At 28.9% G+C, this 27,146-nt stretch overlaps 4 protein-coding genes and 1 long non-coding RNA gene across 7 annotated transcripts; 3 read left to right on the top strand and 2 right to left on the bottom strand.

Moving 5' to 3' along the window:
* Positions 1–42: 42 nt before the first annotated feature.
* LOC127065166 (cell cycle checkpoint protein RAD17) lies at positions 43–2,459 on the bottom strand. The gene is made up of 9 exons (XM_050997163.1): positions 2,282–2,459; positions 1,800–2,196; positions 1,579–1,735; positions 1,351–1,476; positions 945–1,123; positions 768–857; positions 505–695; positions 310–428; positions 43–229 (listed from the first exon to the last, which is right to left on the bottom strand). Exons 1-9 carry the CDS (start codon positions 2,294–2,296, stop codon positions 121–123), a joined length of 1,383 nt encoding a protein of 460 aa, XP_050853120.1. The 5' UTR covers positions 2,297–2,459; the 3' UTR covers positions 43–120.
* Positions 2,460–2,612: 153 nt separating this feature from the next.
* LOC127065145 (nuclear pore complex protein Nup98-Nup96) lies at positions 2,613–12,363 on the bottom strand. 2 transcript variants are annotated; one of them, XM_050997087.1, is made up of 30 exons: positions 12,166–12,363; positions 11,799–11,894; positions 11,496–11,720; positions 11,064–11,306; positions 10,763–10,981; positions 10,525–10,608; positions 10,263–10,442; positions 10,032–10,159; positions 9,621–9,933; positions 9,351–9,534; positions 9,150–9,261; positions 8,943–9,083; positions 8,588–8,871; positions 8,223–8,467; positions 7,890–8,132; positions 7,565–7,818; positions 7,292–7,432; positions 7,102–7,210; positions 6,788–6,922; positions 6,545–6,733; positions 6,300–6,476; positions 5,932–6,161; positions 5,581–5,821; positions 5,322–5,459; positions 4,924–5,200; positions 4,590–4,853; positions 4,128–4,439; positions 3,940–4,037; positions 3,609–3,855; positions 2,613–3,519 (listed from the first exon to the last, which is right to left on the bottom strand). In XM_050997087.1, the coding sequence occupies exons 2-30, from the start codon at positions 11,827–11,829 to the stop codon at positions 3,318–3,320; spliced, it is 5,646 nt and encodes a 1,881-aa protein (XP_050853044.1). In that variant the 5' UTR covers positions 11,830–11,894; positions 12,166–12,363; the 3' UTR covers positions 2,613–3,317. The 2 variants fall into 2 exon arrangements, with proteins under 2 accessions (XP_050853044.1, XP_050853045.1); XM_050997088.1 differs by having other exon boundaries at positions 10,032–10,156.
* A 352-nt stretch (positions 12,364–12,715) lies between these two features.
* On the top strand, positions 12,716–19,002 carry LOC127065149 (C2 domain-containing protein 5). Of its 2 annotated transcripts, none has more exons than XM_050997099.1 (14): positions 12,716–13,647; positions 13,748–13,888; positions 14,633–14,849; positions 14,927–15,052; positions 15,159–15,316; positions 15,396–15,548; positions 15,711–15,879; positions 15,966–16,761; positions 16,839–17,159; positions 17,264–17,462; positions 17,556–17,734; positions 17,852–17,977; positions 18,119–18,265; positions 18,366–19,002. In XM_050997099.1, the coding sequence occupies exons 1-14, from the start codon at positions 13,281–13,283 to the stop codon at positions 18,450–18,452; spliced, it is 3,186 nt and encodes a 1,061-aa protein (XP_050853056.1). In that variant the 5' UTR covers positions 12,716–13,280; the 3' UTR covers positions 18,453–19,002. The 2 variants fall into 2 exon arrangements, with proteins under 2 accessions (XP_050853056.1, XP_050853057.1); XM_050997100.1 differs by having other exon boundaries at positions 13,513–13,647; positions 13,717–13,888.
* A 561-nt stretch (positions 19,003–19,563) lies between these two features.
* Positions 19,564–20,820, top strand: LOC127065180 (proteasome subunit alpha type-2). Its single transcript, XM_050997191.1, has 3 exons — positions 19,564–19,694; positions 19,978–20,310; positions 20,388–20,820. The coding sequence occupies exons 1-3, from the start codon at positions 19,654–19,656 to the stop codon at positions 20,716–20,718; spliced, it is 705 nt and encodes a 234-aa protein (XP_050853148.1). The 5' UTR covers positions 19,564–19,653; the 3' UTR covers positions 20,719–20,820.
* Positions 20,821–23,968: 3,148 nt separating this feature from the next.
* Positions 23,969–24,494, top strand: LOC127065364 (uncharacterized). The gene is made up of 3 exons (XR_007782025.1): positions 23,969–24,108; positions 24,169–24,332; positions 24,393–24,494. It is a non-coding gene; the product is annotated as an uncharacterized LOC127065364 (long non-coding RNA).
* The last annotated feature ends 2,652 nt before the right edge of the window (positions 24,495–27,146 follow it).

Raw genomic sequence — 27,146 nt, 5'->3', positions numbered from 1 at the left:
TGAATAAAATTCTAACCTAATAGAAATCATGTAAAGAACATAAATAGAAAAATAAGAAAACTTATATTTAAGCGTATTCCAAAATCAGCTTATTTTTTCGAGACAATTCGATACAATGTTTCAATCACTTATTTCTTCCGTATCAGCATCAGACTTGATCATTATATTTTTATCTTTAACAATTAGCGACTTGTACCACTGACTTTCTGCATCGTCTACTGAGTTTCGTCTAAAAGATTTTTAGATAAGTATATTAATTAATATATAATCTCTATATATTTACTTATTTAAAATAGTTAATACACTAACACAATAGTTTTGTCATACTGTGGTTTCCGTACTGGGTTCCATCCAGTGACAGGTGATTCATTAGCTACCATTATACCACGTATACTTAAGGATAAACTAAGTTTATTCAGATTTGTATCCTAAAAGAATAACCTTATGTGCACAAATTTTGTAGTATTATAATTTAATATATAATTTAAAAAAAATAAAACTTACACGCCATTCTGAATTCAGGATATCTGCTAGGCTTAAGACATCAGCACTTATACTTGATTCTTCTATAAATCTAATAGTATTTATATAATTTTCATGAAGAAAATACAGAAATGTAGATGTTTGTGAGTGAAAATATTCTGCTATTTCGTCAGGATTATGAACAAACTTCCATGAATTTTCTATTTCTATCCCTAAAATTTGATGGTTATAATGTTATTACAATATTTTTAATATTTTTGAAAATTAATGAGATTATTGTTTACTTTTAGGATTAATAACTCTACCAATCCCGTGCAGTAATCCCAGACTCTCTTTACGGTTAGTACATTCATTTTTCAACAATTCTTCTGGTACTAGTAAAAAATTTATTTCTTTAGATGAATTGATTTTATTGATTTATAATTTAGATCACTATGAATTTTTGCATAAGTTTTATTTACCTTTAAGTGAAATAAATATGATATTCAATAAAGCATTGCGGGCATCGCCAATATTATTGGATAAAATCTCATCAATTTGTTGTTGCATTATGTGTAATAAATTTTCTGCTGTTGAATTTAATATCAGTGATACCCTTTTTAACATATTTTTCATTGCTGTTTGTGTAACAGGATTTATACTGTGTTTAACAAAAAATAGGTTAATATTTTCTAGTAATCTCATCACTTATACGAATGTTTTAACACGTCGAAGCAAACATTTAATGTCATTAAATAATTATATTTCATTTCAATTTTTCACATATAATCTCTTTATGAAGATGATTTATGTGCAATAAAAGAAGATCCTCTTGTAATTATTTAGTGTGCTAAAATATTAATTGATATGAAATTAAAAAGATCTTACCTGATGAAAGAAATATCAAATTTTTCTCTTATATGAGGCGTAAATAAAGTTTGTAGTAATCTAGAACTTCCCTCCTTATCTGTACATATAAACACTATAGGATCTCTTCCAAATTCAAAGTATTTGCTAAAATAATTATATTCATGTATTTAGAAATTAATCTAATAAAATGATCTATTAAATATAAACATCTTAATATAAATATAAAAATAGATAGTAACTGCTTACTGTAACATTGAATGAAAACTTTCTTTATCCTCATAGTATATATTAGGAAAATCCTTAACTAATAAAAGACGTTTGCGACAATTGGATAATACAGAATTATATCGAGTAGCTCTCACCATGTAGTCCTCAAATTTATCATTCTGTCTCATTACCCTATCTGATAAAAATATCTATAATTATAGGATCACATATTCAATTTAATTTTTTTTTATAAATCTTACTGTTCTCATCCATTATTTGATCTATAGGATTTATCCATTCTGTAATCTCAAAACCACTTTCCCTAGCTAATAATTTTATAGCAACAGTTTTTCCACAACCTGATGAACCAGAAATAACTAATACAGTTGGCTTTCCTCTATGCGCTTTGTTTTGAAGCCAGTTTAAAATTTCTTGTTGCTTTTGCCTACTAATAACCAATTCAGATTGTATTTTTGGCTCACAATTTGATAATAATGTTGATATATTAAAAGTATTTTTCTTCTTTGAAGTAATATCACAAACAATCTCTGTATGATCATCACAAGATATTTGAGAATAAGTCCTCTTAGTTAAAGATTTTTTAGTTGTAGTAGTAGTACCATAATCAAATGATGACATTAACCAGCTATTATTTTTCTGGACAGAAAAAAAAACATTTATAGTTATGTTAAGTATTATGTTGTATATTCCTTAATAAATTGTTAAACATTAAGTTATTTACCTTTTTATTAGCCATGTTAAAATATTGACTTATAAAATAAATAATTATTGTTTCATTCAACTATTACTTATTTAATGATTAATTCACAATATTGCATGTACTTTTATATTGCTGTAGAATTTTTATAAAATACTATTTAGTAAAACTGTTTTAGAAAAATTATAAAGATAGAATAACGTCAGTTGGAAATACTTGTTGTAGTATCAAAAAGTAAGGTTAAGGCACATATGGCTATATAGAAATCAACGAAAGACGGTTACTAAAGTATATTTTATAAAGTATATATTTTATTCTTCAATTATAAAAGATAGAACTTATTAAAACAACAATAGGAACGAATAATCTTTATTATAATATTATATATTTTGTTTACAAATCAAATACAGATAAGTCATATTTATCTGATTAAGAAGCTATATAATTGTACTTAACATTATGTTCTATATGTTCACACAGCATACTTATTATTGAAACATTATAAATACATATTTTATCAAGTGTAATAAACACATTAAACGGGTCAAGATATTAATTACATTTTTGTTCACAATTATTTGAATTGCTTAAGCATTATAAAAAAAAAATAATCATTCCATTATACTGAAATCATATATATTTAAATATGCGATATTTATTTTGTTAAAAAAGTGAAATATGATTTGTTTCCTGTTTTACTTAAAAACAAGAATATGTATATATAATTTGATTATTATAAATTAAAAATTACAATTCATACATTTACATCACTAAACAATATTATTTGAATAACGCAAGTGAACAACTTAAAATATATTTTAATCATTTATAAATGTGCATTTTAATGTTTTATAAACTTGATACTAATCAAGGATATTTTTTTAGTTATTAAATCTATTAATTAATTGTTACTTCACAATTTGAAAAAACCATTAAGTATTATAAACAAACGAACATTACATTATTTATATTGTATTGTAAATTATGTCATTAATGTATCTAAACAGTACAAAAGACTTTCGTTCATATAGCACATTATTAAATTACCTTGTAACAAAAACTATGCTTTTTGCGAAACTGCTTCATTTACACACATATTGATAATAGGACGTAACTCTTGTTGGGCATAATCTTCTGGTAACGGTAATTGCGAAATTAGATAAACTAATACCTTTAACATAGATGTATTTTCGTTTGCTTGTAATATAAGCAAATTTTTAGCTACATGTAAGGTTCTTTTTGCAATTTCGGCTTGACACAATCTGAAAATATTATTACAAAATGGATTATATTATTATTATTTATTAAAAAAAAAAAGATCAGTATCAATATATATATACATATATATTACCTGTGCTTAGCAGTTAGACAAGGAAATTGATCTATTTTTGAACATAATGATGTCAATCTAGGTTTTAGTAATTCCAATTTATAGTTTATTGCACAAGAATCGGAAGAATTTAATAAATTTTGGATTTGAGTAGTAATTTCTATATAATCCCAAAGCAATTGTCCTTGATTAGGCCAATTGCTAATTATACTGCTACATTCTTCAGGTACCAATGGGTTAAGCAAAGATTGAAGATATTCATAATTTTCTGTATAATGAAATTAATATTAAAAATTAATTTTACTGATCAATTAAGAATAACTAAATTATACCACAGAAATTAGTTTTATACCGTTTATTATAGCATCAGCTGCTAAATGTTCAATAATAATTTCATGAGCCATATTCCACTCTTCAGCTTGTATAAAATACCATGCTGCTTCTCCATATCTAACAAATTTAAAGATCATTTAAGATAATTACAAGAATATGGGAATTTAATTAAATTTAAAATGATTAACATGAATTTGTATTTTATACCTTTTACTAACACGACTTTTCATGGCTTTGGCTTGATGAATCCATGCTGATGGTATGCCTAATTCTTCTTTTAAAAATTCTTCTTGTTTAACATATTCAGGAATGTCATCTATTTCTACATGTCTTGCTAATAAATCTAATACTGCAGTACGTCTTCGTCCAGCATCTCGTAAATGTAATATTACAAAAATAGCCCAATGCCATAAGCCATATCCCTCTAATTGAGTTGCAAAATTAATATGTGTCAAGGATGTAACATATTCCGAAAGATGTGAATAACCCAAACTGAGTAATGTTTGTTGCATTAACCAACTGTAAAAGAAATCCATCAGTAATTTAATGTGTGTGTGTGTGTGTGTGTGCATCAAATTATTTTTTTTATATATTTTTATTACTTTATTTTAACATTTTATTGATAAATGAAATAAATAAATTTGAAAAAGAAATATTCCAGAAAAATACCTAAGTCTGTAATCAAATGGATCTAGAGTATATGTTAATGGATTCAAAAGTTTTTCTAAGGAATGATTTCCAGTACAATATAATTTCAATATATGAAAGCATAAATCATGTACTGATTTTTTATTATTTGTTTCTGGATCATATCCATTGCTTTTATATTCAGGCTCTGGTATTACTGAATATGCTTCGGTAGGATCAACATTGAATGATGCTTCGTATAGATCCAAAACATCTGTTATTGAAGCAGTTGGAGAAGACAAATACCTGTATAGATTTATCAAAATGTTAATTAATTAAATATATAAATTTACTTGTAAATAAAGTATTGTCTTACCACAAGTGAACAGCTAAGGCTCTTTTCCAATCAAGTCCTTCACAAGTGTTGATGGTACCATGTTTACTAGAAATAAGAGGCTCGCCCGCTATCAGAGTAAATAACTTTAAGCGATTGATAGAAAGATTTTCATCAACATCCAAATCTTGCCATACTGCAAGTTGTTGTTTCACCATTTCTTTTACAGGTAATCCACTTCGTAATTGTGCCATTAATAGTGCTAAGCAGTGATCTCCTACTTTTCTAGCAATCTGACATGCTTCTTCCAATCTTAGTGCTTTTGAACATTAAGATTATTATAATTAATAGGTTTCTTATTAATAAATTAATATACGCAGAATGTGTGTTTAAAATCCATCTAAAATCAAACAGTATTTGTACACCATGTGTATACATACCAGTAAGCAACGAAAGTATTATTTTATCATCCATATCAATTTCAGCAATTTCTTTCTCTACAGTTTCTTTAACTACACTTTGGAGCCATTCACCTACAGCTTCTTTTCTTACCATTACATTATGATGTTTTGCATTTCCTAAATCAATTGTGTATTTGATTATTTAAATATAATTATGACTGAAGTATAATACGCACACATGCATGCACGCACGCACACACACACACACACACACATATATATGAAAAATATAAAATACCAGTGGATATGTTTATATCAGGGAGATCTCCCCAAAGTGCCACACATAATTTGAAGACTGTTTTAGTATATACCATCATAAAATCTGAAGAGAATTGATCAGCTAGTTCTTGAGCTAATTTGCTATGAGCGCTTAAAGTAGTACTTGCTGTTTCTGTTGCTACATTAAAAGTTGGACAATCTCCTTCGTGTCCCATAATACAATTGGCAAGTTGAATTTTTAAATGTCCTTCTATACTTTCCTTTGAACATTTTATAATAAACATAAGATAAGCTTGTACATCAAAGAACACTTCATTCTTCAAGACATTTAACACATTTTAACATTTTTTTAACACATTTTAAAAGTTACCTTAAACATCTGAATATATTCTGGTTCTGCTCCATTACCTCCCAAAATTTGTAAACGTTGCACAACATTCATTGAAGTTGTATCACCTGGTATACGACCACATACATAAGATCCTAACTGATCAAATGTATTCTGCAGTGGTATTTTAGCTGCTTGTTCTTGTGTACTTAAAGAAAGTAATGTCAATCCCATACCCCAACTTGATTTGAACACTCTACCCATTTGTATACCTGTATAAATTATTGTATGATTACGACATTAACTAAATTTAAAAATGAATCTATAATATATTATGGTAATCAAAGTAAAAATAGATTTTTTTGTAAAACATTAATCTCCATGAAATAAAATATTTAATAATACGTTACCAAAATCTGCAGCGCAACGAAAGTGTAATTTATTCAGAATAGATTCCGAAAGTGGAATTACTTCTGAATGACATCTCATCACTTTAGTTATTGGTGCTATCGAAGGATCAGGAAAAGATTTTGTAAGAACGAATGTTTGAGCACCAGTACTTTCATTTGATAATTTTGATTTTGAACCTAGAAGAAAAAAATGTTATTACATTGTTATATTACAAATGAAGTTTGGTTAAATTAAAAACTCTTACGAATATTTGTTTCATGTAGCATTTGTTCTTCATTCGTTGATAATGATGTTTGTGACGATATAAAATTTGATCGTAATATTGGTGTATAAATAGTCGCAATACTATGTCGATCGATTTTTGTCCCGGCGTTAAAAAAATTATTTGATAGATCTTTTCCTGGTAAAACTGGTAAAGTATCGTGGACTGATTCTGTAAAAAAAATTTATTTTTTGTTTTCCGCTTATTATGATTTGAAAATATTACCTTGATCCATTTCTTCTTCGGCCGTATCAAAAAAACTTGCTTTCATCAACTGTAATTTATGAGAGTCTGTGCCAGTAATACGCGCATAAGCTGTTGTAGGACTAATTAATAATTTTTTCTCGTCATTACGATGTCCTGTAAAATTCAATATTTAAAAAATTTTTTTCTAGATTGCATATGGAAAACATAAAAAACATTAATATACAAAAAATATAAGAGAATAAAAAAAAATTAATAATATAATAATAATGTGGACATTATAATTATAAATTGTATAGTAATCTTCAATAAAAAGAAATATAATTAACACTCACTGTAAGTTGGAGAATCAGGATCCGTTCCTAAAAAATCACACTCTAAATTTGAAAGTCGCGACTCTCCTGCTTTAACGTGATTTTCTATCGTGGTGGTGGCATTTTTATTCTATGAAAAAAAATTATATCAGTTTCAGGTTATTGTTTATAAATTATCATAATATTAAAAATAAAATTATTTAATTCTTACTATAGACTTTTGTTGCTCCACTTTTTCAGGTAACTTTTGTTGCAAATTCGTAATTTTTAATTTTTTCACATCTGATTTAGGTGGCACATTATTATCATCTTCATCCGAATCACTTAAACCATATTTTGAAAAATGATCGACCTAGCACGATTTTAAAATGAAAAAAGGAAAGTAAATAAATAAATAAATAAATAAATAAATAAATAAATAAATAAATAAAATAAAGAATTACATTTATATATAAATCATATCACGGATATATAATTTATTTACCTTAAATACCCATGATCCAGTTTCTGGACGATATTCAAGAAAGTTTGTATCGTGTTTCGCTGATACTTTACGCAATTTTGCCTCGTAATTCATGGCAGCTATTCTATGTGGATCAGTAATTGGCTCATGTCGAGTTTTATCATGTGGCCATACTCTATCCAATGTAACTTGAGCTTTTCGATTTAAACCTTGACCGACTGGTGGTTTCTTTTCGTCATCCGGATAAATAATAACTTCTTTGTGCCGAAAATATACTATAAAATAATATATAATAAGATATATATGAAGAGATTTTTGTGAATTTATAACATATTTATAATTTTACCTATTTCGTCTAAATTTAAGCCATAAATATCAAATGATTCTGGAAAAAATACATTGCCATATCCTTCACGTCCTACAGTAAAGTTAGGCACTACACAAGTTTCTCCACAAACATAATCATCTAATTTATCAAGTGTAGGAATTGTATAATATCCCACTCGTTGGAGTGTTACTTTGGCCAAATTAGTAGACCAATTATTTTGTGATGTAGACATTGAATTTGTATCTAATTCTTGACTGGTATCTTAAAAAATACATAATATATAATATTTCTTTTGATATCATTTATATTTTTGTAAATATAGTAATATTATGTATTTTTAATTATACATACCTGTATTTTGTGTAATCAAATCAATAGAACTTCTATCAGCCAATGATGCACTCAAAGGTGTCTCTGTTAAATTAGATAAATCTGGGTCAGTTTGATTATTTATACTATTGTGAGGATTTAATTCAGTTATTGTATTATTAATTATTTCTTGCGAATTATTTGTTTCAGAAAATGGAGACCGTTGTCCTTCGAATAATTCGTCATCACATAATACTCTTCCTTTTCGTGGAAGAGATGACTTCAACCTATTAATAAAGATAGAAGGTGGTATTATAAAAGCATGTTTTTAATGTAACTATGTAAATAATGTAATTTCTGTAAATATGTATAACTATATTTGTATATTTTTAGTCTCTTAATCTTACCATGACGTAGATGATTTTCTATCAGCTGAAAATTGCCTATTTGTTTCTAAATTTTTGTTTTCTTTATCAATAGCTTCAATACTGCTATTGTGTACATTGGAATTATCTATTCTCTCTTCCCTGCTATCATTTTTCGTATGAGATTCAGAATTCTCATTTAATGAGTGCGTTGTAGAATTTGTAATTGGTTTTGGTCGTAATACCAATCGTTTAGCATTTGGACGTGGTTGAAATGCCTCAGATAATACTGGGTCTTCTTCTTCAAGCCCCTCAAATAATGATTTCTAGAAAAGTAAAATAGTTGTATGTACAATTTCTTTTATTTACAAAAAACATTGAGTAATAGCAAATATACCTTGGACAACTGAGCAGTACTAACAATTCTTGTTTTAATTTTTGGTGATTTATTGTTAGTCGCGACTTTGTATTGTGAATTGCTCAATATTTTTGATGTTGCATTTGTCGGTTTTAAAAGCTCTTCTGTTTTTCCAGAAGCCTAAATTATAAAACAATAATATACAGTGTGATCATATTTTGTTTTAAACTACAATCTGATACTTACTGGTAATAGGTTTTTCAATAAAGGTGAGTCACCAAAAGGTGCTGATACCAATGCTAAAATTTGTTGATGTACAGGAACAGTACCAGAATTTTTTACTTGATTCGGTGCTAATCTATAATACATTAGATCATTATATATATTTTTTTAAGAACGCTATAAAATACTTTGTAAAAGTATAACATACTACATAATTACACTTACCCACTGAGTAAACCAGTTCCTTGTCCAGACATTGTATTATTATTTGTACCAAAGGAAAAAGATGTTCCAAATGAACCAGGATTATTAAATGTTGTAGTATTTCCTGTATTTCCAAAAACTCCACTTGGCTTTTGTTGGCCAAATAGTGTTGAACTACCACCCAAATTTAAGCCTGTATTGGTGCCTAAATGAAGAAATAAAATATTAGATTTATTACCATGTAAATCGCTGTAATATATTTTTACATGTATAATTTAATTTAATCACTACCAAGACCCGTAGAAGGTGTTCCAGTTGAACCAAAAGAAAAACCAGGAGTTTGTCCTGCAGGTTTAAATGATGAATTAAATAGCGAATTCCCAGAATTTTGGCCTGTATTGAAACCTGTATTAGTCCCAAAGCTCAAAGGTGCCGGTGTTGAACCAAACGTTGAAACTCCAAATCCAGTCATAGCAGGTTTTGCATTAAACAGAGATGTCCCACTGTTGCTTACAGATGTTTGTCCAAAAGTTGTAAAACCAGTTCCGGATGATGTAGAAGGTATATTAAAGGCTGACTTATTTTGACTAAATAATCCAATTGTCTATACATATAAAAGAAAATGTTAAGATATTAATTATAAATAATATCTATAAAATTTATAGAAAAAGTACATGTTATATTTAATATTTTTTTTTTTACCTGATTAGGTTGAGCAGTACCAAATGTAGATCCAAAACCTGTATTAGGTGTAGTATTAATGTTACCAAAACCTGTGCCAGCAGTTTGATTAGCATTGCTGGTTTGAAAAAGTGATGTTGGAGCAGCTGCTGTAAATATGTGTGAATAATTAATATTAATCTAACTTTATTAGATGTAATATAATCGATTAGGAATACTATAAAATATCCTTAAAAATTCTTGTATACTCACTACCAAAAGGTTTAGTTTGTGTATTATTGCCAAAAAGATTTGTATTAGTCGTAGAATTAAATGCAAAAGTATTTGCTGTTGTTGCTGGTTGTCCTCCAAAATTTGCCATTGGTTTACCGAAAAGACTATTTGATCCAGACTGACTGGTAGTGCCAAAACCTCCACTCATTCCACTAAAACCTGTTATAATATGAATAAATGATATGAAGTGTTCAGTTCAATTTTACATAATAAGATAACTAATATAATTTCAAATATATACCTGTTGCTGCAGTACTAGTGCCAGCTGCTGTATTTCCAAAAGGAGATGGTTGTGCTGATGCTCCAAAAAGCCCAGTACTTGGTCCTGTTACGAATATAAATCAAGTTTAATTGGCCAATTGATTAATAAAATTCAATTTTAAATTATTACAGTAGTTTATATTGTATATGTGTTTAGGTATATATGTATATGTATATACACATAGATTTTATATTTTAAATAATATTATTGTCTTTACCTTGTGGACCTTGTGGACCTTTTCGACCAACTGAATAATCTTCAAAACGTAATTCCTCATATGATTTGGACTCATACTCCTTCATAGCAACAATGCAACAATGTCTTCCAGATATACTATGAGCTGTACCATTTTTTGTCATTGAATCCGTAGTTATAACAGGTGTAAATTTTACTACAGTCCCTGTTATAGCTGTATTAGCAGGTGTGTTACTAAAACCTTAAGATATATATATATATATATATATATTAATAATTAAATTCCGCTTTTTACAATTAATTTTCTTTTATATGTGACTTACCAGTAGTTGCACCAAAGAGATTTGTGTTTCCAGTTGCATTAGTTTGACCAAAAGGAGTAACTTGTTGAGATGGTTGTTGTGGCTGACCAAATAAATTACTGGAAGCTGGGGTGCTAAAACTGAATCCACCTGTTTTATTTCCTTGACCAAAAGCAGATGTTGCTGTACTTGTCCCAAAAAGATTTGGGGTTGCATTTTGTTGTGTACCAAACAGATTAGTATTTGTATTGGTAGTGCCAAAAGCTGCAAAAAAAATAAATAAATAAAAAAATAAGTAAAAGTAATATTTCAAAGGAATTCAGGAGTTAAAATTAGTATGTATATTTTTGATCGATCTTTAAAATTTTTAGATAAATATTAAAAATGCATATCAATGCACATATGCAAGTCTATAACAATGTATATTTGCATTTTGTAATAGAATAAAAATACCTCCAAAAGAAGGCTGAGCGTTAGTTTGTTGTCGAAATGCTGGTGGGGTAGTTGTATTGCCAAATAACCCACTAGTTGAAGAACCAGCAGGTTTTGAACTAAAAAGTGAAGTATTACCACTGCCAAAAACTGGAGTCGTGCCAATTCCAAAGCTAGTTGTTGTAATTGGTTTACTGAATGCAGATTGACCAAAAGGACTACTTTGTGTAGCAGTATTAAAACCAGCTACAATTAATAAATAATATTACTAGAATATATTATAAAAAGAGTTTCAAAATATTACAATGAATTAAATCAACATACTGAAGGATGTATTTCCAGATTGTCCAAACATGTTTATTTAGTATAATAATTCCACACACTAGTAAAGTTCTATTAATATTTGTCTTTTTGCAAAATCTGAAAAAAGGAATTATTTTTATTCCATATTTTCTTCTTTTCTTATTTATGTTTAAAAGAGAATAACATTGAATAAGATTGCACAACAAAAACACTAATGACATCAGAGATACATATATGTGTGTAATTGATATATCCTATATATATCAATACAGACAGACATAGCACAGTAAACATCGATAGATAAACAATAAAATAACTTTGTATTTGTCCTAATATGTGTACAATCAATTGTTACTAATACTAAGCAAATATAAGAAAAATTGTTAACCTATATGCTTAATTCAAGGCATTGCCTCAGACGAGATAGATTCAGTTTTCCGATCACTAGTTTAACAAAAATAATAAAATTTATCTACAGGTGAAATGATGCAATACGCAATTAAATTTATTCTCCACTGAAACACACGCTTAATAAACAAGTAATGGCGTATTGTCAGGATAGAAGATGGACAATGGAACTGCAATGTATATACCAACATACTTAAGGTAAATTCAAATGTCACTAGATCTGAAGTTGGTTGCTTACGATTAAATGATTGTCCTACTTGCATCAAAAAAATCTTTCCAATAGAAACCAATAAAAACAAGTATTTTTTAAATAAATATTTAAATCGTTACTTTTATTTTCTTTTATGTTATTAAAAATTCCGATTGATTCATTTGCTCAATTAAAAATTTCAAAGAGTTTATAATTTACTTAAATTAAAAAATACTTAGGAACGCACAAAATTTTACCAACAAAACTTTTTTCAGATTCTACGTTGGTATATCACAATTCATACCAACTTGAAGAATAATAAATATCGCAAGATCAAAATCGATTTTATTTGATTTTTCCTCTTGTTATATTCACTTACTATTCTTTTGATTCTAGCAGATTCTAGTGTGGGATAGTGTTGGGTGATTGTTGTATGAATATTCATTTAACTTTATCGTTCTAATATCACATGATTAGTGATCAATTATGAAGAATCGCAAGTACAAAATTACACTTGCATAACCAATATTTAGATCATAAATACAAAATACATATAAATCAATAATTATCCTCACTGGATAAGCATGAAACGTGTACCGTTGAAGGTTTTAAGGTTAATAAATAGTTTTTTTATAAATATTGTAATTAGTGGGTGATATTGTAAAACAGTTGATCTATTTATCACATGATTTAATCAAGAAGATTCTGATTATCATGAAAATTAGGTGGTAATAACTCTTTTAACTGTGAATATCTATAGCAAAAGTACAAGTGAATGCATGACATAAACATCAACTTGCCATGAAACAGCAGAATGTAAATACTTAATCATAAATAGGTGGATATCTAATTTATTCAAATGATATAATTATGTTCTATAACCGTTATACTTATTAAAAAACACAATGCCTGGAAAGATAAAAGTAAAGGTATTGGCAGGTCGTAATTTGCCTGTAATGGATCGTTCAGGTGATACAACAGATGCATATGTTGAACTAAAATTTGGAAATGTCACATATAAAACTGATGTGTGTAGAAAATCTTTAAATCCTCAATGGAATTCTGAATGGTATAAATTTGAAGTAGATGATGCGGAGTTACAAGATGAACCTTTACAAATTAGATTAATGGATCATGACACTTATTCTGCAAATGATGCAATTGGCAAAGTTTATATAAATTTAAATCCATTATTATTACCTGGTATAACACCTTTAATTAAAAATGTTTGGACTTTGGAAGCTGCTTTAAATTCAAGTGCTGGCTCTCAAGGTAGTGATAAAAAATGAATAAAACAATTTGTATATATGTGTATATATACGAATATTATTTTGGCTTTAGTTTTTTGTCTTTACATTCTGCATCATTATAGGCTCTGTTATGACAGGATGGTTGCCAGTATATGATACAATGCATGGCATTCGTGGTGAAGTAAACATTATTGTTAAAGTGGAATTATTCTTAGATTTTAATAAGTTTAGGCAATCATCGTGCGGTGTACAGTTCTTCTATTGTAAGCATTTAAATTACTAATGTTACATTTAATGAACATAAAGGAGGTTTAGGTTATTCTTTATAATGTTTTCATTTATATTACTATGTTGCACTATGATTTGCTTTATTTTAGATGAAAACAATTCTTTTCTACTAACTATTAAGAGAACAATTATAACTATCTTTAAAAGTATATATATATACCTCCTATAAATAATTTTTTATGCGTATATTTTTTTACATTTATATATTTTTACAAATAAATTTTTATTTTATAGGGGGAATATTCTCAGCAATTCTCTTAATTGGATCAGCAAAAGATATCCATTCTGATAAAACATCAGTGTTGGCAACCATTTTAGCAAAGAAACAGTATTGTTATATATAAATTGTCTTAAATCTCCAAGAAAATACATATTATTGATGATAAGTGTTATTGTCTGTCATTACAGGAGATATATCTTAAAACAGTGTGTGAATTTTATTTTATTTTATTAACTATAATAATACTATTGAGATAAAGAAAGATTTAAAAAATACTATTGAGAGAATAATATTATTGAGTTAAAAATTTTTTGATAATATTAAATAAATATTTCATATCATATATTTGAGCAAATCATAGGAGCAATTGTTGTATCTATATTTTTTTTTATTTTTACTTATTGAAAAATATATATAGCATTATTTAATTATATTTTATAAACAACATTTATTATATAAATGTCTTGCTACTAATAAAATAAGTATGAAATATTTGCAGCACCAAATATACCACATGGATATCATGCTCAAGTGATACATGGTTTTGTTGAAGAATTAATAGTGAGTGATGATCCGGAATATAAATGGATCGATAAGATAAGGACACCTAGAGCATCAAATGAAGCACGTCAGACATTGTTTTTTAAATTAAGTGGAGAAGTACAAAGAAAAATAGGTTTGAAAGCATTAGATCTGGGTGGAAATGCTGTTATTGGGTAAATATGCACAAATACCTTTATTTGTCTGTGAATTGTACTTCAATTTTCAATTGTACTTTTTCACTTATGATTAGATATCTGCAGAATTTTGATCTAGAAGGAGAATCAGGTATTGTTGCACGAGGGATAGGAACTGCAGTAACTCTTGTAAAAGTACATGATGTTTTTAATTCTCCTTCGGATAATGTACCACTTGAAGAGTATGTAAATTTTTATTTGTTGGTTTAAATTATGATAAATATAAGTAAAATATGTCTCATGTTTTGATGGAACAAATATAAATTTGTTACATTTGTATTTTTGTAGACATCAAGAAGAAGCATCATTCAGTCCAAGTTACCCCCTTCCTACTGTTCCTTCTTCAGCAACTACAAAAACTTTACATTCACCTGCAACAAAAACACATAATATCATTCCTTTGCATAGAAGATCCAGTGATTCTGATTTGAGTATTACACCAAAAGGTATGATATGTAATAGAAAAAATATATGAAGTATTAAAATATTTTCAATAATTACAATTACTTTAATCCTATATTTCAGGTAATTCTTTGGCAGGAAGTGATAGATCAATGGGTGGCTTTATGAAAACATCAACAGCTGTAGTAAGAACTATGAATCAAGATGCATTAGAAATGTTGGAATATCCATTTATTACAATGCAACAATATCCTCCTGGTTTTGTTGTACATATAGGTAAGCTTTGTGCATCATCTCCATATAAATTAAAAAAGAAATATTGTTTTGTAATGTTTTATAAAAATAGTGGGTGGGTGTATTTTGAAGAAGGAATGAAATATATTTGTGTAATATTGTAAATATATAAAATTATACATTATATACATCATATTGAGGTAGGTGGTCTGGTAAGTTCAAGATCAGTTAAACTATTGGAAAGAATAAGTAATTTAGAAGAACCAGAAGGTCGTGATGCATGGTGGACAGAAATTAGAATGGAAGTAAGATCACATGCAAGAGCATTAGCATGTAATGTCGTCATAGGTTATAAAGAAGAAACTAGCATATGGTAAAATATTTCAATAAATTCGTGTTTAAATAAGCACAAATAATAAACAATAGGATGATAAATGATATCAATTCATTTATTTTTAGCGACGATGTTTGTGTTTTAAATGCAAGTGGTACAGCTGCTGTTATAAATCTTCATAGTTCAAATCAAGATCAGGATAATGTTTTTGTAAGTCGATTGCAGCAAGGATTAATTACAGCATCTATGGAATCAGATCGTGATAAACCTTGCCCAAAATCATCAGTTAACAAAACAGAAAAATGTGACATTGATACATCTAATCATACGACAAATCTAAGTGGAAGAAATAAATGTACATCTGAAAGTAATGATCATGAATCATATGTGCAATCTCATGGGTGTAATCTTTGTCATTTACCATATAGTGGAAATAATATTCAATTTAAAGTCAATATGTCAAAATGTGCTATATGCAAGAGAGCAAAAGTCCCAGATGTAATGTTTACTACTATAGAACTTCCTGAAAATATACCTATGACTGGCAGGGGATGTTTTATTCAAGCAACAGTATGTAAAAGTAAGAAAGATTTGAGAGGTGAATTAAATGCAAAAGAAATTTCTGATTGCTTGCCTTTTTTGGAATATGAATTATATTGTTTATTATTAAATAAGTTAAAAATGAAAGGAATGAATGCTGTCTTCGGTTTAAAGTTGCAAGTTTCCATTGGAGAAAGAATGGTAATTGGAATGGCAGTTGGAACTGCTGTTTATCTTACAGCATTACCTAATCCTTCTATTCCTCAAATTGCTGCTCATAATTCTTGGCACAATGAAGAACAGTTGGTTGAAATTCAAAAAATTCTTTCAGAAACTGTAAAAAAGAATATAGAATTTTATCAGTTGAAACCAATAGGGGGGGTATGTCCAAATAAAAAATTGTTTCATTTGATTTTATGTGATTTATATATGAAGCAATTATTGTAATTTTTTAATAGGACAATGAAACTGGACGTATTGTTACTACATCTGATACAGACGACTCGGACGAAGATTTACCTGAACTTGATGTTGCGTTAGGTTCCCGAGATGCTTGTATACTAGAAGTAGATGATCTTGAGGATATGGATAGAATATCACTATTAATAGATGATAGGCCACCTGATGATTTTCACGTAGTAAATACACAAACTATTCCTGGATTAGAAGATCTAGAAATTGTAAGAAATTTACAAATGTTTACACAAGTATCCAGAGCTAAGATTCCAGCAGGCCAATTAGCATCAATGCCTTCAAAATATTTTGCTAGATTACTGCAGGTATATTACAAAATTCTTTTGAAGTAGCATTTAAGAATATATTTTTCTTTTTATATATAATATAATATATCTTTCGAAAAACTGATATTTATAATATATTATAGACAGTTTTCTTCAAATTAAGGAGAATGGTTCCTTGTGCACTTTGTGATATGCAATTTAAAGTTGCACTTCCTGAACAAGATGAAATACAACTTTCTGTTGTTGGTATGGCACTTGGATTAGGGGAACCTGTGAAATCAAATAAATTTAAACGCAAATTGCTAATTCATCAACTTAGTAAGGATGAAGCGAAAAAATCAGGTAGTTTTAGTTGTCATAATAGTATTATTATGAACTTTATTATTATTATTATTATGAATTATGATAATATAGTTGAAAAATTTCAATTTATAGATGAACACGAGATGATATTTAATCTTGAAGAAGATCATATAGAAGCACCTGCTGTGTCTGACAATACATCAAATATTCGAACTGCAAATTCATCTACATTAACAATTCTTTCTGGACGAAAATCAAGACCGCGTTCGCCATTACGTTCAAAGATACATACTACACATAGACATAAACATGTGAGTGTACACTATAAATATTTCACGAGTACAAGTTGTTGTTAAGTTGAAAAGTTGTAAATTTTTAATTTTGTGAGATATATTTTATATATTTTATCCTCCATAATTTTATTTTAGGTGCCTTTGAAAGAAAGATATGGTGTAGATATAACACCATTATCATATTTACCAGGTGGAAGAATCGAAAGATATTTAGGAAATCTAAACTTTTTCTTTATCAGAGAAAGCACGTCTGTAAGAGAGGTATATTTATATTATCATTAAGACATTAACTTTTATGTTAAAATTTGATTGCGGATATATATAGCTATGAAAAATTACTAAAAATAATAATTTAAAGATAAAAAATATAAGAAATCGTATAGAAAGATATATTTTTTACAGAATGGTGGATTAAGTGGATTTACACATAGCTTTGTAATGGAAATATTAGCAATTGTACGTGCACATATTACAGCATTAGGAGGAAATGCAATGGTTGCTTTTTTTATGACACAATGTGTCCTTCTCCATAATCTTCATAAAAATCAAGTATATTATTAATATATTTAACATAATTTTCGCTCTTAAATTCTATTGACAATTTTCAGAATCGATAATAATCATTAAAGTGTATATTATATTTTTTTAGGGTCAATGTCTCATAAATGTAGGTGGAGATGTAGTTTTTGTATCATATTTTGCCAATGAAAAACGAAGTGGAACATCAAATTACTGACCCCAACCTCCACATTCTGCACCACCATAATTACAAAGCAAAAAGAATTTTTAACATTCTGTTATTATAGTTTTAGACGAATCTATTATATTTTGTAATTGTTTGCTTATTTTTATTGCTGTAACAAAATTGCTTTATATTAGGCTTTTTATACTTGATATACACAGAGACAAAATATTTATAGTTTAGTATCTATTACTTTACTTTTTATTACTATACTAAAATAGTATATTTTTTCTGCTGCATTGTTAAATAATACTATTACATATCCCGAAGTACTCTACAATTGCTTAATGTAAATATAGTCTTAAGTCTATCGCAGTAGTGGACTTCTAAGGATAAATTTATGAGATAGTATTTATTATATACATTCATAACAAATTATACAGTTCAATGTACAATGCACATTTCTGTAATTTGTCTGTAACATTGTATTTTCTATTTTTATGTACATGTAAATTGTAATTTTATGATAAGCATTTTTCTCACAATGCCCTTTTGTAATTTTGAAAGGTCACTGTTACAAAATAATACGTTGGGTGCAATATGTCATGCATTTTATTTTTAATTCTAGTCAATTAGTTGATACAAACACTTAGAATATATTTCGCATGATGATATATAAAAAAAAGTATATTATATATAAATTTCTTGCTACCAAAAAGTATTTTTTATCCTTAATAGAGCGACAATCATTAAAACACAATTTCTTTAAAATATCTTATATTAGTTAAAGAATGTGAATTTTCTAGTATATAGAAATGCTGTGAATAATAAAAATTGCTTCTCATTCTAATTTTTATTATTATTATCTTTATTAAGATTTATTTGGTTATTAAAATTAGCGTATATATAATTAGATAATAAGATAAATTGTAAACGTAATATTTAGATATTTTGGAATTAATATAATAAATTATATAACTAAACATTATATCACTTGAATTACACACGACTGATATAATAATAATATGCCAGATCCAATTAAACATATATTATTTTTGTTGTTTCTTTTAATATTTATAAAAATATTACTACGAAGAAATAGAATTTGAATTTTGCCGCTATTTGAAATACCAATAGGAATAACAGCATGAAATTGTACTTTTAGACGAAACGATTGGAAGATAATAATATATGAGATGATATAAGCACAAGTTCAGAGTTGTTAAAGCGTCGCGGTTATTGCAAGGTAATTGTCATGGCTTCAGAACGTTATAGTTTCTCATTAACCACATTTAGGTAAGTATCTAAATGTAATAATTCGTCAATTTTTAAATAATTTGTCAATAATATTTAAAAAATATATATATTTAAAATATATACATACATAGCTTTTACGTTAGATTTTATGTAGAGTGGAGTTAACCTATAATTAACTATTCTTCATTTGTAAAACACATTGTTACAGTGGTTTAATATCATTTTTTAGATGATTAATAGGGTTTTTAATTTTTTAATTAACATCTGTTTGATATATTATTATAACTTGTAAATTTATGAAACTAATTATTGTTTAATATAGTCCATCCGGAAAATTGGTACAAATAGAATATGCCTTAGCTGCAGTAGCTGCTGGTGCTCCCAGTGTTGGCATTAAGGCATCAAATGGAGTTGTACTTGCTACTGAAAATAAGCATAAATCTATACTTTATGATGAACACAGTGTCAATAAAGTTGAGATGATTACAAAACACATTGGTATGGTATATAGTGGTATGGGACCTGATTATAGATTACTTGTCAAACAAGCTCGTAAAATGGCTCAACAATATCTGCTTGTTTATCAAGAACCTATTCCTACTGCCCAATTAGTCCAACGAGTAGCTATGCTTATGCAGGAATATACACAATCTGGGTATAAATTGACAGTATTTTGTAATAATAGATATATCTAGTTTGTACCCTATACTATATAATAATAATATGTTATAGAGGTGTTAGACCATTTGGAGTATCTTTATTAATTTGTGGATGGGACAATGGAAAGCCGTATCTATTTCAATGTGATCCATCTGGTGCTTATTTTGCATGGAAAGCAACTGCCATGGGAAAAAATTTCATTAATGGCAAAACATTCCTTGAAAAAAGATATAGCGAAGATTTGGAATTGGATGATGCTGTTCATACTGCCATTCTTACATTGAAAGAAGGATTTGAAGGTCAAATGACTGCAGATAATATAGAAGTTGGTATTTGCGATGCAAATGGATTTAGAAGATTAGATCCATCTAATGTTAAAGATTATCTTGCTAGTATCCCTTAATTAATTAATTCCCTTGATCAATTTACTATGTAATAAATCCGCAATTTATAAATATTATAAAGAGAAAAATAAGTTCTTACAATAAAACGTACTTTCAAACTATGTTATCAAGAATTAAGCATTCTCCAATCATTTAAGTAATAACCATATCTAGGATATATTGTACAAAATATAAATTTTGTACAGTAAGTAAATTTTTTATTCATTTAAAGATGTTTATCACCCCTAATAACATAATAGTTTATGTCAGCAATTAATCGAAGCATAGTACTTGAGCAATTTTTATGAATAAAGTTTTATTTTAAAAGATAAAGGTTCAAAAGACATGGTGATAACGAATTATTTAAAGGTTTAATAATATTTAACGTTTAATAAAAATAAACTAAAATTAAAACGATAATAGATCTATTCAAATATAACATAGTAACATGTGATAATATTATAACATATAAATATATAAAACAATTTTAATATAATATTTCTATATCAATAAAAACGAATTTTTGTTAGACTTGATACTTGTTCAGTCAGTTTCTTTTTACATTCCGACGAAATTGTAAATCTCTTTTTTTGTATGACGAAATTAATAATTTATAAATTTCAAACTTTTTTAATAATATAAAAATTTGTCAACGAATGCGGAGTATAATAATATTAATATTTAAACAATAGTATATTTATTTAAACATTAAAAAAATCATAATACGCGAGAAACTTAAAATAATTCTAATTTAAAATTACAATACTTTGAAATTTTGATCTTGGATAATATAAACGTGTAATATAAACACACACGGGTGGTTTAATAACTTTGACAATTACCGAGTTAGTTCTCTTTTGTATTCCGTCGAGTACACATCGAAGCTCTATATTTCTAAACGTGAAAAATCATAAATCAATACTATTAATAATTTTACAATTATTTAAACAATTTTTAATCAACAAGGAATAAAATAATATTAATATTTAAACAATAGTACATTTATTTAAACATTAAAAAGATCATAATACGCGAGAAACTTAAAATAATTCTAATTTAAAATTACAATACTTTGAAATTTTGATCTTGGATAATATAAACGTGTAATATAAACACGCACGGATCCTTTAATAACTTTGACAATATCCGAGTTAGTTCTCTTTCGTATTTCGTCGAGTACACATCGAAGCTCTATATTTCTAAACGTGAAAAATCATAAATCAATACTATTAATAATTTTACAATTATTTAAACAATTTTTAATCAACAAGGAATACAATAATATTAATATTTAAACAATAGTACATTTATTTAAACATTACAAATATCATAATACGCGAGAAACTTAAAATAATTCTAATTTAAAATTACAATACTTTGAAATTTTGATCTCGGGTAATATCAACATGTAATGTAAACACACACGGGTAGTTTAATAACTTTGACAATATCCGAGTTAGTTCTCTTTCGTATTTCGTCGAGTACACATCGAAGCTCTACATTTCTAAACGTGAAAGCTTATAAATCAATACTATTGGTAATTTTACAATTATTTAAACAATTTTTAATCAACAAGGAATACAATAACATTAATATTTAAACAATAGTACATTTATTTAAACATTAAAAAGATCATAATACGCGAGAAACTTAAAATAATTCTAATTTAAAATTACAATACTTTGAAATTTTGATCTCGGGTAATATCAACATGTAATGTAAACACACACGGGTAGTTTAATAACTTTGACAATATCCGAGTTAGTTCTCTTTCGTATTTCGTCGAGTACACATCGAAGCTCTACATTTCTAAACGTGAAAGCTTATAAATCAATACTATTGGTAATTTTACAATTATTTAAACAATTTTTAATCAACAAGGAATACAATAACATTAATATTTAAACAATAGTACATTTATTTAAACATTAAAAAGATCATAATACGCGAGAAACTTAAAATAATTCTAATTTAAAATTACAATACTTTGAAATTTTGATCTCGGGTAATATCAACATGTAATGTAAACACACACGGGTAGTTTAATAACTTTGACAATTACCGAGTTAGTTCTCTTTTGTATTTCGTCGAGTACACATCGAAGCTCTACATTTCTAAACGTGAAAGCTTATAAATCAATACTATTGGTAATTTTACAATTATTTAAACAATTTTTAATCAACAAGGAATACAATAACATTAATATTTAAACAATAGTACATTTATTTAAACATTAAAAAGATCATAATACGCGAGAAACTTAAAATAATTCTAATTTAAAATTACAATACTTTGAAATTTTGATCTCGGGTAATATCAACATGTAATGTAAACACACACGGGTAGTTTAATAACTTTGACAATTACCGAGTTAGTTCTCTTTTGTATTTCGTCGAGTACACATCGAAGCTCTACATTTCTAAACGTGAAAGCTTATAAATCAATACTATTGGTAATTTTACAATTATTTAAATAATTTTTAATGAACAACCAGTACAGTAATATTAATATTTAAACAACAGTACATTTATTTAAACATTAAAAATATCATAATACGCGAAAAACTTAAAATAATTCTAATTTAAAATTACAATACTTTGAAATTTTGATCTTGGATAATATAAACGTGTAATATAAACACACACGGATCGTTTAATAACTTTGACAATATCCGAGTTAGTTCTCTTTTGTATTCCGTCGAGTACACATCGAAGCTCTATATTTCTAAACGTGAAAGCTGTTGTACGTTATTCCATCACTCATTCTTTCAATATTACATGCGAATTATTTGATTTTAGAATGAAATGGTGTAGTGGGGATACTCTCCCATCCCTGTGGATAACAAAATCGGACCTTCGAGCGACTTTGACAGTTAGTGGTTCAGTCTTGCTTTGAATTTCGACAAGTACATATCGCAGTTACCGCAGTACGCGTTCTCCGCAAGTAATAATGAAGAGTTAATGTAAGTACGTTATTCCATCACTCATTCTTTCAATATTACATGCGAATTATTTGATTTTAGAATGAAATGGTGTAGTGGGGATACTCTCCCATCCCTGTGGATAACAAAATCGGACCTTCGAGCGACTTTGACAGTTAGTGGTTCAGGCTTGCTTTGAATTTCGACAAGTACACATCGCAGTTACTGCACTACCCGTTCTCTGCAAGTAATAATGAAGAGTTAATGTAAGTACGTTATTCCATCACTCATTCTCTCAATATTACATGCGAATTATTTGATTTTAGGATGAAACGGTGTAGTGGGGATACTCTCCCATCCCTGTGGATAACAAAATCGGACCTTCGAGCGACTTTGACAGTTAGTGGTTCAGTCTTGCTTTGAATTTCGACAAGTACATATCGCAGTTACCGCAGTACGCGTTCTCCGCAAGTAATAATGAAGAGTTAATGTAAGTACGTTATTCCATCACTCATTCTTTCAATATTACATGCGAATTATTTGATTTTAGAATGAAATGGTGTAGTGGGGATACTCTCCCATCCCTGTGGATAACAAAATCGGACCTTCGAGCGACTTTGACAGTTAGTGGTTCAGTCTTGCTTTGAATTTCGACAAGTACATATCGCAGTTACCGCAGTACGCGTTCTCCGCAAGTAATAATGAAGAGTTAATGTAAGTACGTTATTCCATCACTCATTCTTTCAATATTACATGCGAATTATTTGATTTTAGAATGAAATGGTGTAGTGGGGATACTCTCCCATCCCTGTGGATAACAAAATCGGACCTTCGAGCGACTTTGACAGTTAGTGGTTCAGGCTTGCTTTGAATTTCGACAAGTACACATCGCAGTTACTGCACTACCCGTTCTCTGCAAGTAATAATGAAGAGTTAATGTAAGTACGTTATTCCATCACTCATTCTCTCAATATTACATGCGAATTATTTGATTTTAGGATGAAACGGTGTAGTGGGGATATTCTCCCATCCCTGTGGATAACAAAATCGGACCTTCGAGCGACTTTGACAGTTAGTGGTTCAGTCTTGCTTTGAATTTCGACAAGTACACATCGCAGTTACTGCACTACCCGTTCTCTGCAAGTAATAATGAAGAGTTAATGTAAGTACGTTATTCCATCACTCATTCTCTCAATATTACATGCGAATTATTTGATTTTAGGATGAAACGGTGTAGTGGGGATACTCTCCCATCCCTGTGGATAACAATATCGGACCTTCGAGCGACTTTGACAGTTAGTGGTTCAGTCTTGCTTTGAATTTCGACAAGTACACATCGCAGTTACCGCAGTACCTGTTCTCCGCAAATAATAATGAAGAGTTAATGTAAGTACGTTATTCCATCACTCATTCTTTCAATATTACATGCGAATTATTTGATTTTAGAATGAAACGGTGTAGTGGGGATATTCTCCCATCCCTGTGGATAACAAAAGCGGACTTTCGACCGACTTTGACGGATATTGATACAGTCTTGCTTTGAATTTCGACAAGTACACATCGCAGTTACCGCAGAACCCGTTCTCCGCAAGTAATAATGAAGAGTTAATGTAAGTACGTTATTCCATCACTCATTCTTTCAATATTACATGCGAATTATTTGATTTTAGAATGAAATAGTGTAGTGGGGATACTCTCCCATCCCTGTGGATAACAAAATCGGACCTTCGACCGACTTTGACAGTTAGTGGTTCAGTCTTGCTTTGAATTTCGACAAGTACACATCGCAGTTACCGCAGTACGCGTTCTCCGCAAGTAATAATGAAGAGTTAATGTAAGTACGTTATTCCATCACTCATTCTCTCAATATTACATGCGAATTATTTGATTTTAGGATGAAACGGTGTAGTGGGGATACTCTCCCATCCCTGTGGATAACAAAATCGGACCTTCGACCGACTTTGACAGTTAGTGGTTCAGTCTTGCTTTGAATTTCGACAAGTACACATCGCAGTTACCGCAGTACCCGTTCTCCGCAAGTAATAATGAAGAGTTAATGTAAGTACGTTATTCCATCACTCATTCTTTCAATATTACATGCGAATTATTTGATTTTAGAATGAAACGGTGTAGTGGGGATATTCTCCCATCCCTGTGGATAACAAAATCGGACCTTCGAGCGACTTTGACAGTTAGTGGTTCAGTCTTGCTTTGAATTTCGACAAGTACACATCGCAGTTACCGCATTACCCGTTCTCTGCAAGTAATAATGAAGAGTTATTGTAAGTACGTTATTCCATCACTCATTCTTTCAATATTAGAACAGTTAATTCAAATATACAACAGTTTATTTGATTTTAGACTTACATGCGAAGTGGGGATAGTCGGCTTCGAATGACGACAACAATGTCGCGCCTTCGACCAACTTATACAGTTCCTGGTTCAGTTGTGCGTTGGACTTCGACCAGTGAACTTAGAAATTTTCGCACCTTTGAGGAACTTTGAAAATCTATCTCCACGAGTGGACTTAGGAATTTTCGCACCTTCGGGAGACTGAAAATTTATCTCCACGACTGGACTTAGAAATTTTCGCACCTTTGGGGGACTTTGAAAATCTATCTCCACGAGTGGACTTAGGAATTTTCGCACCTTCGGGAGACTGAAAATTTATCTCCACGACTGGACTTAGAAATTTTCGCACCTTTGGGGGACTTTGAAAATCTATCTCCACGAGTGGACTTAGAAATTTTCGCACCTTCGGGAGACTGAAAATTTATCTCCACGACTGGACTTAGAAATTTTCGCACCTTTGGTTGACTTTGAAAATCTATCTTCACGAGTGGACTTAGAAATTTTCGCACCTTTGGGGGACTTTGAAAATCTATCTCCAGGAGTGAACTTAGAAATTTTCGCACCTTCGGGAGACTTTGAAAATCTATCTCCACGACTGGACTTAGAAATTTTCGGACGATGCCGAATTCGAGCGAGTATTAACGAAGACTTAAAGTAAGTATATTTCTCTATCACATATTTCTTTAATGATTTATAGTTTTCATTATAACAATGATACTTATTATTTCCTTTGGATTTTTGTTGCAGAATCTCATTGCAATCGTACGCGTAGCAATGAAGTAATCGAAGATTTGTATCGCTAAAATAAAAATATCGCGAAGTAGAAGCAGTGTTTGTTCGTTCGCGTTTCGCGTTTTAAACCATAAGTGATTTTGCATAGACTGCGTGCAATGCAGTCCTTAGAGTCAGTGTTTGTTCGTAAAGTTATTTGCTTTTTTAACAGTCGCACAGACTGTATTTATAATATATAGTAGAGTTTCGCGAAATAAATTCAGTGACCGTTCGTTAATAAATAACTACCGCGAATTAGAGTCAGTGCATCACTGAAGAGGATCTCGACCAACGTCGATGTCGACCTACCTCATTTTCAACCAACTACAAATCGTCCACCCTCAATTTCGACCTAAATCGCGGTCCAGTGTTTTGGAGCCGTCGCAGAACTTCTAAAGTAGTAAG

Source organism: Vespula vulgaris, chromosome 7 (genome assembly GCF_905475345.1).
Source record: "Vespula vulgaris chromosome 7, iyVesVulg1.1, whole genome shotgun sequence".
Taxonomy (NCBI): domain Eukaryota; kingdom Metazoa; phylum Arthropoda; class Insecta; order Hymenoptera; family Vespidae; genus Vespula; species Vespula vulgaris.
Note: the sequence above shows the minus strand (reverse complement) of the source record. Positions and strands in the feature narration are given on the sequence as shown.